General features: G+C 50.5%; 1 protein-coding gene across 4 annotated transcripts in view; it reads right to left on the bottom strand.

Annotated features, from left to right (window-relative positions):
- The window catches only part of RPTOR (regulatory associated protein of MTOR complex 1), a 192,068-nt gene that overhangs the window by 13,027 nt on the left and 161,657 nt on the right, over positions 1-17,384 (bottom strand). For all 4 annotated transcript variants that reach the window (XM_069953866.1, XM_069953868.1, XM_069953867.1 and 1 more), the window contains exons 17-23: positions 17,163-17,303; positions 16,131-16,248; positions 15,353-15,493; positions 15,073-15,231; positions 4,479-4,597; positions 1,294-1,397; positions 1,026-1,212 (exon numbers count right to left, since the gene is read on the bottom strand). In XM_069953866.1, the coding sequence (XP_069809967.1) occupies positions 1,026-1,212; positions 1,294-1,397; positions 4,479-4,597; positions 15,073-15,231; positions 15,353-15,493; positions 16,131-16,248; positions 17,163-17,303 (969 nt within the window). The remainder of the gene's footprint in view (positions 1-1,025; positions 1,213-1,293; positions 1,398-4,478; positions 4,598-15,072; positions 15,232-15,352; positions 15,494-16,130; positions 16,249-17,162; positions 17,304-17,384) is intronic.

Below are 17,384 nucleotides of genomic sequence, written 5' to 3'. Positions count from 1 at the left end.
AAACTAAGCTGAGACTTCCTGTTGTGTCTGTGGTGATAAGAGGAGGCTGCTGTAAAGTGAGCTGTACAGCATTGCAGCGTTATGTGACACCAGTAGATAGAGGAGACAATAGAGAATAACCTCTTTACAGGTCACAGAGCACGTTCAGTAATGTCTCACATTCATCCCAAGGAGACAGAGTCTGTCTATTGTCGTCTATGTCCATGAGTATGTCACTAAATTCTGCTAAGAGCAGCTCATGCATGATGGCCGCCCCCATAACAATGTACAGAAGGTGAAATTAATAATTATAAGTCAGAAAATAGAAACAGATTCCCTTTAATGTCGATATGCCAGAGGACAGAGGACACTGAGGACTAAAAACCTGTCATGGTGAAGCAAAAGTTTTTTCCGGCTCCATTTTGCAATGCATGGATATCTGATTGATATAATATCATATATGGTCTATTGTGATCGAGTTACCATCTAGAACGCCTTATGTACAACAAAATCTTAAGCAGCCGGAATGAGATCTGTAACCACAGGAACCATAGTGCATGCATTTAGCAGGACGCTGATTCCTTCTCAGAGGGGCCAGATGTGACCCGAGCTTTACACGCCATGCTGGAATCGCTCAGGCAATATGCACACACTGTTCTGAAGCAAAACAGGTCAGGCCCAATACGGTGTGTGAATACAGTGAGAAAATTTACAGGGCAGGCAGCACATCAAATATTCATAAGCAGCAGGCGGATTTACAGAAGCCCGGGGAGCTGTCAGCCTGGCATGTGGAGATGAGTAAGTGGGAGGCATGGCTGTGCCATGTGGAAGAGGGATGAGCTGCTCGGGAACTCCATCCCAGATATGTATGTACAGGCAGGAACCGTGCACAACACCTCCAGCACTGCAGGACACCAGTACATGCAGACATGACACCCATGGAAATCAATGGCCATCAATGCAATGTGAGGTCCTCCCCATGCCAAGCTCTGCTCTGACTTGTATGGGGGACACCCTCCCGGCCATGGTGCCACATAGTTCATTACCTGATCTGGTCCTTTGTCAAACATCTTGCGGGTTCGGGGGAATTGATGAGAATGTGGAGTATATTGTACCCCCATATTTCCTCCAGCATTGGCAGGTCTGGCAGAGGGCAGCTCTCTATTGACAGTGGGTTTGGTGACATCATTGGTGAGACTGGAGCTGCTGGCGCTGGGAGTTGGAGGTGACCCCCTAAACAGAGATCACAAAGGTCACATAATTATTCCTATATAAAACCATCACTGTGTGTGACAGTGAGGAGGAGCGGCTCACCCAACTTGGTGGATGTGCATCCCTTTATTAGTGGGGCTGGCCGGGGCAGACTGTGTGAGAGAGGCCGCGTCCAGAATGCGCTGGGGCCGAGTGCTCAGGGTGGCCTGAAAAAGCAAGATCATATGAGAGTTAGAACAAACTTCACCTATACAGCCTGACGACATGCACCGTCACAGTACACTGATCCATGGAGGCCATTACATCTACAATCCGCAGTGCGGCCATTACACTTACCATCCACAGTGCGGCCATTACACTTACCATCCGCAGTGCGGCCATTACACTTACCATCCGCAGTGCCGCCATTACACTTACCATCCGCAGTGCCGCCATTACACTTACCATCCGCAGTGCCGCCATTACACTTACCATCCGCAGTGCCGCCATTACACTTACCATCCGCAGTGCCGCCATTACACTTACCATCCGCAGTGCCGCCATTACACTTACCATCCGCAGTGCCGCCATTACACTTACCATCCGCAGTGCCGCCATTACACTTACCATCCGCAGTGCCGCCATTACACTTACCATCCGCAGTGCCGCCATTACACTTACCATCCGCAGTGCCGCCATTACACTTACCATCCGCAGTGCCGACATTACACTTACCATCCGCAGTGCCGACATTACACTTACCATCCGCAGTGCCGACATTACACTTACCATCCGCAGTGCCGACATTACACTTACCATCCGCAGTGCCGACATTACACTTACCATCCGCAGTGCCGACATTACACTTACCATCTCTCAGGTTGTATGTAAGGTAGTGGTGACTTCTTTCCAGTTTGACACAGTGCTCTCTGCTGCCACCTCTGTCAATGTCAGGAACTGTCCAGAGCAGTAGCAAATTCCCATAGAAAACCTCTTCTGCTCTGGACAGTTCTGGACATGTACAGAGGTGGCAGCAGAAAGTGATGTGTCAGAGTGGAAAGAATACACCACTTCCTGCAGGACATATGGCAGCTGATAAGTACTTGAAGACTGTAGATTTTATATAGAAGTAAATTACAAATCTGTATAGCTTTCTAACCCGGGATTATTTGAAATACTTTTTATTTCCCATCAGAATACCTCTTTAATAAATGGCGAGTGCATCGCCTGAAGTGCCCATTGTCCTGTTCTTATTTGGAGCAGTTGGGGACGTTTCATTTTTATAAATGTATATATATGTGTATATATAAGAGATGAGACAAGGGCTGACAGGTTCCATAACATAACATTATAAACACAGTACAATAAATGAAACGATAGGAGATCAATGACGAACGTCACTCGTAAAACACATCATAAAATCCTGAGAAGTAACAAATCTACAGCGTGAAACACAAAGACACGTTCATGGCTGAACATACAGCCTGTAATAATTAATGTATGGTAAGGATAAGCTTCAGGAATACTGCAGTAAAGTGAGACGCTGCAAGAACGTATCCCTGAGCAGCCAGACCCTCAATGTCTATACAATGGCTTTTTAGTGGCTCATAAGTGCGGCGTCTAATGGTCTTATTACCGCATAGGGTCCTCGCTTTTATTACTTTTCGCAATGTGAGCGGCACAGGCTGAAGGGGGGACGGGGGTGTTTCCAGTTTTCCATAGACTTTTTCATTACCAAGTATTAGACCAGCCCCCGTCCAGTAGAGAAGGACTAAGGAGTCAGAACCATTGGCAAGCTGAATGTAAAGCTGTATACAGAAGGAGGAGTGGAGTAAGGAATCCCATCCCGGATATGTAAGAGTTACAAGAATAAGGCGACTCCTTCAATGCAGGGAGGCGGCTGCTGCGGCAGAGGAGGAAACGGAACGTGTGGGCAGCGGAAAGCCCAGAAATCCCCTGCAGGATTCACTCCCGCTGCCACTGACTGACAGAGATAGATTCCTGCTGAATATCAATGCTGCTCTCTGGGGACCATCTCTGCACCACTGCGCACAGTATACAGAGAGAGAGTGCTGCAACCCACCGTATACCAGAGAGAACAAAGGGAATCCCCGTCACGCTGCTCACCTCCCGCTCCTCTATGCTACTCCTACCAGCTTTATTATTAGTGGGTTCCTACCCGACACCCTTTGATATGATGGAGACATCTCTGAGAGGGTCCATGATCTACAACCATGACCCATTACCAATTGACCCCTTCAGGGAAGCCTGGAAATCTTCACCATTAAAATCAATGGTTATGACATTAAAAAGAGATTACTATAGAAGCCGCAGTAAGGCATGATGATGTCATTGCATGATGGTCTCGTAAACACCCCCACCATTATTAGCATTGCCGCTCTTCATCACTGGTGAAAAACCAATGGTGTCCTATTAAGTGTTATCCCAGGGCTGCTCATAAAACAGCTAACCTTTTAGGGTCTAGCTACTCCTCCTTGAAAACAAATTCCGGCCCTAAATTTTCTCTATAAAAATTCCCCTCCACTAGACTCAATTACACAAGGCTGTTGTCACAGTCCCAACCCTCTTCATATCATCCAAATATATGGGTTGTTGGCCATCTTGATTCCTATTTCCCCTCTGATATGGCTCTCCTAAAGCTACCTGAACGTCCCATGATACATCTGGTTTGAGTGGGGTCTTAGCACTGAGTCCTATATAAGTGCACCATGTGATAGATCAGTGACGTAGAAATTCTGTGCCCCAGAATGTAGAGTATAACATAGGATTTATCAGCAATGTCAGGCTGCATCCCATAGGATACAACTAGAGAATCTGCACACAACAGACAGAGACAGGCAGTGTGAGTCAGGAGAGTTGTATAACTCTGCAGCTAATCAGTGTATGGACTCAACTTCCATATCACTGCACTGCAGGTTTCTTAGCGAGGGCAGACAGCCTAGCTTCAGCATTACTATGGACGTGTGCAATATCAGGCTGCATCCCATAGGATACCACTAGAGAACCTGCACACAGCAGACCGAGACAGGCAGTGTGAGTCAGGGGAGTTGCATAACTCTGCAGCTAATCAGTGTATGGACTCTTCTATGAGAGCATGTGATTTTCTAGTTGTCATACTGGTTGTGATAGAAGTAATGTAATGTATGGACAGGGCTGAGCTGGGATGAAACAAATGACACTGCAGTAATACTGGTTGTGAGTTAGCAAAGACCCTCTTTAAAGGCTGTTTACTTCATATAGTGGTGGCGCACGCACACATGCACGCACACACAGAAACACCACAATACCTTGTATGCTATACTGTTCAGCACTTTCATGGCGAGGTCTGACGCTTCAGGGTATGGGTCAGCAGCGAGGTGGAGAAGCACCCTCCAGATCTGGGTATAAACGCTATTGAAGGAGACGCCTGTAAGGAAAGTCAGTACACAAAGTGAGGAGCTATTACTCGAGAGCTGCAACCTGATACTGTATTATAAAAAAAGGGGCCAAACTTCAAAAGAAAACAATTCTGCTAATGCAAAAAGAAGTTGAGATGATGGGTATACCCCTTTAAGAGGGTTATCAATGTTTTAAAAACAAACAAAACAAAAAATATGATCACTTTCTGTCAGAAACGCCGCCCCTCTCGGCCTCGGTTTGGGTGGGGTTCTGCAGCTCAGTTCCACTGACATAAAGGAAGCTGAACTGTAATACCACACACAACCTAGGGGCAGGGGCGGCGCTGTTTTTTCTAATCCTGAAGCCTAAACACTTACTTAACATATATTACACATGGATAATAAAGGAATAATAATGACCCAGCGATGAATGACGACCAATGGTGTTTTGTATATAAAGGGATGTAATGGCTGCCATTGGTGCTTTCTATAGGTTTATATGGTTGGTCTTTGCCCTTAACACAACTTGAAAACCCTTTAAGGGAAGGGGGGTGGGGTGTTTTTTTTTATTTTTTTATTAACAAACACTAAGAAACAGGTCTTTTGGTCAGGGTGAGCAGGAAAGATACAAGGATGCCAAAATATTACTCTGCACCAATCCACTCCAGGTTATGTTTGTGAGTTTGTCATCGCAAGCAGTATTGCAATATATTCTCTTTATTCTTTACGTTTTTAATGTTTAAATCAACATTAAAGATATCCACTAGGTGTCTCCCTTCACTGCGCATGTGTACAGCTGCTGCAGATCCACATTTAGTACCGAGAATCCTGGGAGTGCTCGCATTATACGGTCAGCTCTCCTGTCACACAGCACCAAAACCTCTGTTAACCACTCAATGACATTATACATAACACAGAGCATTGTCTCCTGGTAATCTGCAGAGCTCATAATAGATATATTATTAACATTAACAATTCTAAGTTCCTTGTCCTCAGCTGATATACAACCTGCATAGTGGACAGGGGTCTTTCCTTGTGTGAGTGGCAAAGGACGGGGACTTCCTGTGTTTGGTCTCTTTATAATAGAGAAAAAAACAAATGTGAGCAGGGACGGAGCATGGAGCCCAGTGTGACAGGAAGGGAGACACCGAGTGGCCGCATGTGAAAAAAAAAAAGCAAATATTGTTGAATATGCAAAAAAAATATAAAGCGAATATATTGCAAGACTGCTTGTGATCACAACCCTTGTTGATTTCTTTAAAAAAAAAAAAATCTAGAGATGACTAAGCTGGATGCTTGTCATTCACAATTTCACCCTAGATAGCCCTGGTTTTTACGACCAGGAGATAGGTAGGCTCCTGAGGGAATGTGGCACAGGACAGGTTGGTTGTGACCGTTTCTGCTCATACCCAGTACAGTGATGCGATTGTTTGAAGCTCTGGTGATTCACAGCAGAGGCCGCAATGTGCTGCGATTAGAGCGCGGCGTGTTTCTCGAGTGGCCGCTGGGAAACGTTTTCCCGTCCGCTGTCACTCAGGCCTATAAATTAATTGTACTCTTTGACTCCAGTAAGAAGTAGAGAGTGATGGAAGGCACAGCGCTTAACCCCAGGGGGCAGCGGGAAGTTGGCGCCTGGGCCTCTCCTGACGTACACCCTTCTCCTGCCTGACTGGTAATTTCTTTTTTTTTCCAATTCTCAATTTTATTCCTTTTTCCATTTTATAAAACAAACAAACAAACAAATGAGGGCTACAACACCACCTTCACAAGGAGGCGCAGGCCCATAAATTGAGCATGCAAATACAGATGAATCAAAGAACAAACATATGTCAACAGAACTCAGAGCGTCCACCGCTCCCAGTGGGTGGTAGTGTCAGCACCTACTTAAAAATAAGGGAGTGAGCTAGCGCTCAGACACAGATTCCTAAAAGAAACCGGGTGGGGGGAGAGAGGGCAAAGGGTAAAGAAAAAGGAAAAGAGGGAGAGGAGGAAAAAACAGGGGGGAAAGCAAGCAGGCCCCCGTGTCAGAAGGGGAGGGTAGGGGGGGAGGAGGAAAGGAGGGGGAGAGGAGGGAGCAGCCCCTCACTGCGCCATGAGATTCCGGAATTCAGCCGATTCAGTGAATTGATCCCAATAATACCATGTCTTGTAGAACTGAGAGTCGCGGCCATACAATTGTGCCGTGAGGTCCTCCATCCGTTTGATCTCTTCCACTTTATGTACCCACATGGAGGTGGTGGGGGGATTTACTTGGCGCCAGAGAGCCGGAACGCAGGCCCGGGCCGCATTGACCAGGTGTCGGAGCACAGAACGACGGTAGGATTTGAGGGGGATCTCCAACAAGTGCAGGAGAAAGAACGATGGAGAAAAGGGGAGCCGACGGTCGGTGAAGGTGGAAGCGATGCGCCACACTTCCTTCCAAAAAGGCACCACCTTAGGACAGCTCCAGAAAATATGTAATAGGGAGCCCTCTCCACCACAGTTTCTCCAACACAGGGGAGATACGTCCGGGAAGATCCTATGCAGCCGGGTAGGAACCCGGTACCATCTGGAGAGAAGCTTATAACCCGCCTCTTGGAGACGAGAGGAGATGGATGAAGAGTGCGTACAGGTGAGAACCCGCTCAACCTGTGTCGCCGTGAAGGTGATATTGAGGTCTTCCTCCCAGGCAGTGAGGTATGGGGGTGGTGGTTGTTCCGGTGGAGAGCCCAGCATAGCGTATATGAGAGACAGAGTGTGGCGTAGAGGGTCGGAGCCCAGGCAAAGCGACTCGAACTGAGTAAGTGACCGAGTAAAGCATGAGGGGTTAGGGAGAGACCGGAGAAAGTGGTGAAGTTGGAGTGCTCTCCAGAATCCAAGAGGTAAAGGATCAGTCAGGTCATTGAGCGCCGAGATGGAAAGCCAAGTCTGACCCGTAATGAAGGAAGAAGCCCGAAAGTTGCCCGTTCGGAGCCAAGTGCGGAAGACTGGGTCCTCAACACTAGTCGGGAAGGAGGGATTACCTAAGACGGGAAACAGAGGAGAGGGATGAGGGGCCAAGAAGCCCGAGGAAAGGTGTTTCTGGCAGACTTTTAGAGTGGGAGCGATAGTAGGGTGTGAGCTTACTAGACTGGAGGCGCCGGGTAGCCACGGGGCTGCCAACAGGGAGAGGGGGGACAACGCCATTTCCAGGCTCACCCATGCTTTCGTAGGTGCATGGCGATGCCAGTCAACCACTCGGGAGAGGTGGGCCGCAACGTAATAGTGGTAGAGATTAGGAAGTCCCAATCCCCCCCTTAGTTTAGGCCGGTTTAAGACTAGCTTTGCCAGTCTGGGCTGTTTATGTGCCCATATGAACCTGGTGAGAATGGACGAGAGTTGCCGGAAGTAGGACATAGGCACCGCCACAGGTAGGGCCTGAAAGAGGTATAATAGGCGGGGCAAGACGTTCATCTTGAAGATCGAACAGCGCCCGAACCATGTGAAAGTGCCCTTGTGCCACCGCAGCAAGTCCGCCTCAATGCGCCGAAGCATAGGTGGGAAGTTTATCTTAAAGATGTCCGATACCGACGGTGTCAGGTGGATCCCCAGGTACGTGAGAGATGAGCGCGCCCAGCGGAAGGGGAAAGAAGATTCCAACACGGAGACTCTGGCAGCGGGAAGGGTGAGATTAAGCGCCTCAGATTTCTGCAGATTGATCTTATAGTGAGATAGAGCCTGGTAGCGCGAGAGTTCTGAGAGGAGATTGGGGAGGGACACTGAGGGCTGTGTAAGGAAAAAGAGAAGATCATCCGCGTACGCCGCTACTTTGTGAACCCTCTGACCTACAGCTATTCCCGAGATGTCCGTATTATTCCTAACGTGTCGGAGAAAAGGTTCCAGTGTCAGGATGAAGATGAGAGGAGAGAGAGGGCAGCCCTGCCGCGTGCCATTGGAAATAGGGAATGAGGTTGAGAGAAGGCCGTTGACCGAGACCTGGGCAGTAGGGTGAGAGTATAAAGAGCTAATCCACTCCATCATATGCGGACCGATGCCGATATGTCGGAGGGTGGAGAAGAGAAAAGGCCAGCTGACTCGGTCAAAGGCCTTCTCCGCGTCAGTAGATAGTAGGATGGAAGGCAGGGGTGAGGAGCGGGCGTAGTGGATGATGTTTATCGCCCTAGTAGTGTTGTCTCGGGCCTCTCTCATGGGCATGAAACCAACCTGGTCTGGATGTATAATGGGTTGAAGGAGGGGGGTCAGACGGGCCGCGAGGATCTTGGAGAAGAACTTGAGGTCTAAGTTTAGGAGGGAGATAGGCCGATAGTTTTGGCAGTGGGAGGGGTCTTTGCCTTCTTTGGGAATTACAGAAATATGGGCACGGAGAGAGTCAGCGGGCAGGATGGCACCGGTGGAAATGGAGTTGTATGCGGCCAGGAAATGATCTTTTAAGAGGGGACCAAAGCACTTATAGTAGGGCAGGGTGAAACCATCCGGGCCAGGGGCCTTTCCGGAAGGTGAGGTCTTAAGAGCCCATTCCCATTCCGCGTCTGTGATGGGGGTTTCAATAGAGGAAATGCTGTCCTCGGGAAGGGGGGGAAGGCCAGAGTCCCGGAGGTATGCGGATATTGAAGAGTTGAGTGTCTCAAGATCGGCACGCGTTTGGGTGGGAGCAAGGCCGTATAAGTTCACGTAGTAGGCGCGGAAAGCCTCAGCAATTTGGGGGGTTAAAGAAAGTTTAGGGCCGGAGGCCGAGGACACCTGGGGAATAAAAGATCGAGCTCTTTGCGACCGTAAGGCCCGAGCTAGAGTCTTGCCTGGCTTACTGCCGAACTCAAAATAGTGACGACGGCAGCGCGCCAGGGAAGCCTTTGCGTTCGCAAAGGTCAGATCCCGCAGCTTACCCCGTAAAGTGGCGAGCTCCATCCCAGTATCTGCGGCAAGTGACCTCTTGTGTTGTTTATCTAGTTCCCCGATTTTGGATAACAGGGCCTTTATCTTGGCAGACCGGTCCTTCTTAAGGCGGGTGGCTAACTTAATAAATGTGCCCCGGATGAAGCACTTATGAGCCTCCCAAACCATCAAGGGAGAGGAGTCTGCAGTGGTGTTGGTGGCAAAATAGTTGGTCAGGTCTGTGCGGATGTTAGCGAGGATCCCGGGATCTCTGAGTAGAGTATCGTTAAGTCGCCAGCGCCACGTTCGGGGTTGCGGTGGGTTGAAGGCCAGGGAGATGGAGATCAATGCATGATCGGAAAAGGAAATGGGATCAATGGTGGTAGCTGTCACGTAGTCCAGGTGGGTGTGAGAAAGAAAGAAATAGTCAATGCGCGAGTAGAGGTTGTGGGGGTTGGAGAAGAAGGTGTAGTCCCTATCCCGGGGATGCTGAAGCCTCCACACGTCCATCAGTTGGTAAGAATGTAGAGTTTGTTTAGTGTGGCGAAGGGACGAGAAAGAGAGGGAGGAGCGGCCTGAGGAAGAGTCTAGGGTCGGGTCTATCGCCATGTTGAAGTCGCCACCGAGAACAACCAACCCTTCCAGAAAATCCTCAACTCCGGCAAGACAGCGATCTAAGAAGGTTGGCTGGCCTGAGTTAGGAAGATAGGCTGTGCCAAAGGTGCATAACGTACCTGCCATTTTACCTTTCACGAAGAGAAACCTCCCCTCCGGGTCCGACACCTGGTCAATGAATTCCCATGGGTCAGTGCGGGAGAATAAGATGGAGACCCCTTTCGTTTTGGAGTCGGGTGAGCAACTGTGGAAGACATCAGGGAAATTGCGGTCCGTCAATTTCTGTATTTGGTCCGCACGAAAGTGCGTTTCTTGGATGCAAGCCACCGAGGCTCGTTTGGCCCACAGAAGGCGCAGCAGCGATGAGCGCTTCTCCGGGATATTCAGGCCCTGTGCATTGAGAGAAACACACAGAACCGAGGACATGGCTCAGTGAGGGACAGCCGAGGGGGGAAAGAAGAGAAAAAGAAAAAGAAAAAAAAAAAAAAAAAAAAAAAAAGGGGGAGAAAAGAGAGAGAAGGGGAGGGGGGTGGGAAAGGAAAGGGAGATAAGTAGGGAGCAGGGAGGGAGGGGGAACCGAGACAGAAGAGCAGGGGCCCACGCAAGAAGGAAAAGAAGAACAACTACGGGTATCAAAGACCCAAACACTAGGTCTGGCAGGGGCCGATACGGTCACCAGCCAGAAACCTGCGGAGAAAACTGGCGAGGAACGAGGAGGAGCAGGCCAAGTGGGGGAGCTCGGGCAAAACGCTCCTGAAAATGAGATAACTAAGGGATCCGGGCTGTAACCAGCCGGTATGGTGAAGTCGAGGGTTTAGGGGGGAGAGAGAGGAGGGAGCCGGGAAACGCCAGGAGAGTACCAGGGAGTATAAAAAGAAGAAGAAAGAATATGAGTACAAATACACCCCAGAGCGGGCACACACTCATATGAGCGGTGTCGACTCGAGGTCTGCGCATGCCTGTATACCAAGCCAACCACTGAGGGAGGAGGAAAGTCTTCATATCCTCGGCGGGTCCTGCAAAAAATCAACAGTCAACCAGGGAACAGAGTACCAGAGAGAGGAAGGGAGGGGGTTGGGGCCAGGGAGGAGCGGGTCGTGGGGGGGGGGGAGGTTGGGGGAGAACAGCGAAAGGGAGGGGCAGGGGAAGGAGGGAAGAGGGGGATTGGGGGAAGGAGGAGGGGAGGGGGGAGCGAGGGGTGGGAACGAGGGGGGGGGTGGGAGGTGTGAAGGGTACAACAGCACACAAATAATCATCCGGCGTTGGGGTACATTGATACCCTATACATAAAGGGGGGTGAGAGTCCTAGCACCCGATATCACCATGTTGTCGTTGTTCCCATGGTGCGAGAGTCTTTGGTATCCCATGTGTGGCCATCTCGTGATGTAGGGATGAGGTGACCGCAGATGCTGAGCCGCGTCAGATGCGGAGGGACCAGACTGCGATGTAGGGAGGGGGGGGGCGGGGGGGGGGGGGGGGGTTGGGAGTGGGTCCCCTACTGAGAGGCGGGGAGGCAAGGCAAAGGGCGAATGCGAAGGAAAGGAAGGGGGGGAGGGGGGAAGGGGGGGGAGGGGGGAAGGGGGGGGGGGGGGGGGGAGGGGAGATAGGGGGGGAGTGAGGGGAGAGGGGGGGGGGGGAGAGGGGGGGAGGGGGGTAGAGGCACTGGCAGCTGGAACCGTGGCACGCCGTCACCAATAACTGTACAGGCCATGAGGAGGGCAGTCCCACGTCTAGTTCCCAGGTTAGTAGAGGAGAAACTGGAGAAGCCGTCGTCGGAGGGTGACTAACCGTGCCAACGGAGGGGAGGGGAGAGTCAATCATAGTAACAATCCAACAGGGCCCCCTTTACCCGTCTATGGGCCAGTAACAGGGCAGAAAAGGCATCTCTCCCTTATCAACTTCCTGAGATGGACATGCACCAACCCTGGGTAAGCAACCTGCTAACCCCCCTGGTAGCTGGCGTGTCCATGGAGTAGCGTGGGACAGTCAGTCTCGTGGCCGGCCGTGTCGGAGGGAGGCACGAAGCATAACGGGGGCTCCTCTTCAGCAGAGTCCAATCGGGGGGTGCGCAGGAGAGTGAGGGTCACGTTGGCGTGGGGAGCGGGGTCCTCTTCTCATCGGTGATCGCGACCTGCGTGTCTCCGCTCGTGGGGAGCGACTACCTGATGGAGGGCCAAAGGCCGAGGGTGGAAGGGCCGGGAGTGTCCAGTCTGGCAGGTGCAGCGAGGCAAGGCCCAGCAGCTGGAGTGCGCCCGGGAGATCTGCGGGTGTGCGGAGTATATAGGTGGTATTCGCCTGCCGTATGATCAAGTGGAAAGGATATCCCCACCTGTAGGATGCTCCAGAATCACGGATAGCATCCAGGAGAGGCCGCAACATCCGGCGCATGGCTAGGGTGCGCCTAGATAGGTCGGGCAAAAGGGTGATCTCGGCTCCTTTGAAGTCCATAGGGCCCAGGTCCCATGCTCTCTGGAGCAGCGCCTCTTTCTGTTGGTAATAATGGACGCGACACAGAACATCTCTGGGGCGGTTTTTGTCCTGTGGGCGCGGGCCTGCCACTCTGTGTGTCCGGTCCATCTCAATATGGGTATCCCCGGGGTCCCCCAAATACTTATTAAAAATGTACCGCACTGTTCCCGTGAGACGATCCGGGCCAATCTCCTCCGGGAGACCGCGAATCTTGACGTTGTTGCGTCGGCCCCGGTTCTCTAGGTCGTCCACGTGGAAGATCAGATCCCTCAAGATGGCCTCCTGTGTGTCTACTCGGGGGGTCAGAGTGGTGACGGCCTGGTCTAGTGCCGCCTGCCGTGTCTCCAGTCCGGTTACAGCTGCTGCAACTGCCGTGATGCCGGATTTAAGGTCCGCCATGTCACCAGCATGGCGTTCTTCCATGCGGGCTAGCTGCGCTGTGAGGTCCTCACGTGTCGGGAGGGCATGAAGGAGAGACCTCACCTCAGTCAGCAGCATGGCCGGAGTCAGCAGGGAGCGCGGATCCTGATCAGTCATGGACGGGGAGACTGCATCCAGCTCCAGTGGTGTCCGTAGGATCTCCGGGGTCGTCTGACTCAGCTCAGGGAAAGCGGGAGTCGCTTTCTGTGCGGTGCTCCTAGTCACCGGCGCCGCGGCCATCTTGGTGCGCTGTTGGGACGTCGGCGGGGTCTGCCGGACCGGACGGGCGAAGCGGGCCAGAAAGGTTTGTGGCGTCACCTGTGGCGTGCTGGGGGTCTTACGAGACCCGGTGGGCATAGCGGAGTTGCGGTAGTGTGGGAAAAGGTCCCGATAGTGCGGAGCGTGCCCGGAGCTCAGAGCAAACGCGTCCTCACACAGCCATGCTCAAGCCCCGCCCTCCTGACTGGTAATTTCACTAGTTTTCTCCAGACTTCCCTTTGATGAAGATATTTTCCCTGAATCTATGAAATTGGAATGGAGGCTGCGATTAATGATCACCGAGAACCCTGGAGGACTCCAGGACTGACGCCAGCAAAGGGGGGATCAAAACCACCGGCGGAGGGGGGAGAGGAAGGAGATCAGAGGCAATAATGGGGGGGGACAGGGAGGGGGGAGGAACACAACAGCCTAATGATAGAGGTGGCAGCAAAATAAAAGGAATAGATGTGAACGTGATGCTGGAGCTACGACAGGAGGACGGAGAGATTTACAGACATGGAGACACACGTATGCATCATATACCCGGGGAGCGGGTCCTCCCAACATGAAAGAGGCAGGAAGGGAATCCCATGTTGGGAAAACACTGGATGAAAGATGTGTGTGGGCGGCAGAAAGAACATAGAGAAACTAGTAACCTGCACTCCATAAGACATTCATTACTGGGGGGCGAGGGTTATTGTACCATCATCTGTCCTCCTGGCCGGCTCTTAAAGGGGCACTCCGGTGAAAATCTTCTTTCAAATCAACTGGTTTCAGAAAGCTATATAGATTTGTAATTTACTTCTATTTAAAAATCTCTAGTCTTCCAGTACTTATCAGCTGCTGTATGTCCTGCAGGAAGTGGTGTATTTTTTCTAGTCTGACACAGTGCTCTCTGCTGCCACCTCTGTCCATGTCAGGAACTGTCCAGAGCAGCGGCAAATCCTCAAAGAAAACCTTTCCTGCTCTGGACAGAGGTGGCAGCAGAGAGCACTGTGTCACACTGGAGAGAATACACCCCTTCCTGCAGGACATACAGCAGCTAATAAGTACTGGAAGACTGGAGATTTTTAAATAGCAGTAAATTACAAATCTATATAACTTTCTAAAACCAGTTGAATCGAAAGAAAAAGATTTTCGCCAGAGTGCCCCTTTAAGGGCCTTTTACACAGGCCGATTATTGTGAAATAAACTGTTATATCGTTTGAATTTGAGAGATAATCTTCAGAAAACAAAAATGTGTTCGTATGACGTTGATGGCATCTTCTGAGCTGACCTCAATATAGATGTTAATTGTCCGCCACTCTTTCTGTGTAAACACTCGTCATTCAGTCATTCAAAGGGATCAAGCTGAATCATTCCCCCTCCGGGAGACTAAAAATTCCTTCCATACTTGTTATCTATCCAGTCTCCTTCCCCCAGTTCTCAGTTGCTGCTTTCTGCTGAAGACACAGAAATCTGTTTGTGAGCTTTTCTCTCTGTCTCCCCCTCCTCCCCCCTTCCTTCTGAGACGGATGATGTAAAAAGTTCCTGGCAGGCTTTATCTGCACTATGTAATGACGGGAGGAATCATCTGTGGTCAAGCTGTTGGCTAATTCACTGTGATTAACCCTCCCTGCGCTACAGAGTGCAGATACAGCCTGCCAGGAACTTGTTTACATGAGGCATCTCAGAAGGAAGGGGGGAGAAGAGGGAAACAGCAAGAAAAGCTCACACACAGATTTCTGTGTCTTTAACAGAAAGCAGGAGCTCAGAAGTGGGGGAAGGAGACTGATAACAACAAGTATAGAACAAATGGTTAGTCTTCAGGAAGGGGGTGACACAACATGTATTTTATCTAACCGGATAATCCCTTTAAGCGATGTATCTGTAGGTGTAAAAGCACCCTTACCTATTAGAGAATTGAGCGAGGAGTAAGAGCTGACTCGTCTCATCTTGTCAATGGTCTCAAAGGATAAAATGTACTCCTCATTGTCTGGGCTCCCAAGGGTGCTGCTGGCACTGCTGCTGGTGCTGAGATTCCCCGGAGAGAAAACTGCAGGTACTCCGCCTGAAAGCAGAAAAGCCTCAGTGCTAGCTATAAGTACGGATGCCAAGGAGGACTGGCTCAGGAGATCCTAGCAAAGAAAATAAGTACCGCCATATCAGCCGAAGTCTGGCAGCCATCTTACCTTCCTCCGTCAGGCTGAGGTTTTGTAAGGACTTGTTTAGGTTTCTAGGGGTGGTCACTGCCCGGATGTTCCCATAGGAACTGACAGATCTCAAGCGAGGGGTGCTGGGAGCTTCCCGTACTGGCGTCAGGTTACCCGCCTCTGAAAAGATTACCACCAGGTTAGTGAGAGGTAATACCAAGTGCATAGGGTGCACACCTATAAGGTGCAAATATACATGACATGACACACACACCTGTTTTATCAGCTGGGGTCTCAGTACAGAGACCACCACCAATCACCGACAGTCTGGCAAATCAAGCATTTAAAGGACAGGAATTCCTTAAAGGGGTTATCCAGCATTACAAAAACATGGCCACTTGCTTCCAGAGACAGCAGAACTCTTGTCTCCAGTTTTGGTGCAGGTTTTGTAACTCAGTTCCATTGAAGTGAATGGAGCCTAACTGTAAACCAGACCTGTGTGATCTGCTGTTGTAATCTCTGGTGGAAACTGCAAGCATGTATTCAATATGTACTGCACAGAGCCTAGACACTCACCTCTCTAACTAATACAGGAAAGTCCGGGAAGGGTGACCCCTCTACTGACTGGACACATAAGATATCTACCTTGTGTCAGACACTCACCTCTCTAACTAATACAGAAAAGTCCAGGATGGGTGGTCACACAGGATATCAACCAGTTGTCAGACACTCACCTCTCTCATATAGGAAAGTCTAGGAAGGGTGACCCCTCTACTGACTGGACACATAGGATATCTACCTGATGTCAGACACTCACCCATGGCAGCTGGTGAAGGCAGATGGTAATTCTTCTCCTCTTCTATAAACTGAAGAGCCACCGTGCAGAAATTACTTTCATATTGTACAACTAAGTGACTCAGAGCAACAACCAGTTCCTGCAAAAGACAAAGCCAGACGTGTGAGGTACTGACAGTGGTTTCATCCATAGTGTTATAATAGACACATCTATACAGTTATAATAGTTACTTCCATAGAGTTATAATAGTGACATCTATACAGTTTTAATGCCCTAGCGCATTCATCTGGCCCAATGGTTCAGGCTTTTACTAAGCTCTTTAAATGGCACTAATGTATTTACTGCAAGTGTCTGTGTAATAGGGCCACAAAGGTCCCCCATAAACCTCATACTTTCCCCCGCTGTACTGTCTGGTATAAGGTATGGGGGGCCCTCTAGAGCAACCACAGACAGATGATGTCAGTGGTGATAGGGGTCCCCACTAGGAAAACCACCCACCCCCTTTGTTCTGTGAGTGGTAAGCCGCAGCGAGAGCTTTATGGCTGCGGCTTATCCCTCCCAACAGAGAACCCAGAAATGTTTGGTTGTGAGGATGGGCAATGTATCGGGGGGGGGGGGGGGGGGGGGGGGGGGGGGGCAGTGTAATGGGGGGGGGGGCAGCACATGGGGAGGAGTGGGAAGCATATGGAGAGGGACGGGAAGCGTATGACGACGACGATTGTTCACCTAAGATGAAAAGAGTCAACCATAAGCAGCAGTCCCACCACCTTACCTTAAAGCCGTATAAGATGGCCCAACCACTGTGGTAAGCGAGCACTGATCCGGCAAATCTCGCTCACAGAGCCTATTAGATTGTACAGCGAGGGCTGCATGAGCATCGCTACTGATGTTAATGCAGCGTTCCTTTGATCAGCCGTCGGCCGTGTATCTCCGATGCGATTGCTGCTTGATTTGTCAGATAATCTCTCCGGGCCTTTACACAAAGCAGCTGTATACCAGTTCTCCTTAGGGCCAACCATATTAGCATCAATGTACAAACAAAAACACACCTACCTTGCGAACCATGGCGCTGCCATCATTGATGAGCTGTGCCAGCATCATGGCCACGTTGTGATCGATTGTTGTGGAGTGATCGGTCCTCTCTGCAGAGTTCCCCACAAATGTCCCAAGAGCAAAAACTGCAGCACAGCGAACCTGAGCATTAAAGAGTATGGAAAAGCCGTCAGTGACCTCATACCTCCCGTACCGTGATCACGGGCGCCCACTCCCGTACCG

Source organism: Dendropsophus ebraccatus, chromosome 14 (assembly GCF_027789765.1).
Source record: "Dendropsophus ebraccatus isolate aDenEbr1 chromosome 14, aDenEbr1.pat, whole genome shotgun sequence".
Classification (NCBI taxonomy): domain Eukaryota; kingdom Metazoa; phylum Chordata; class Amphibia; order Anura; family Hylidae; genus Dendropsophus; species Dendropsophus ebraccatus.
This window is presented reverse-complemented; position numbering and strand designations above follow the sequence as displayed.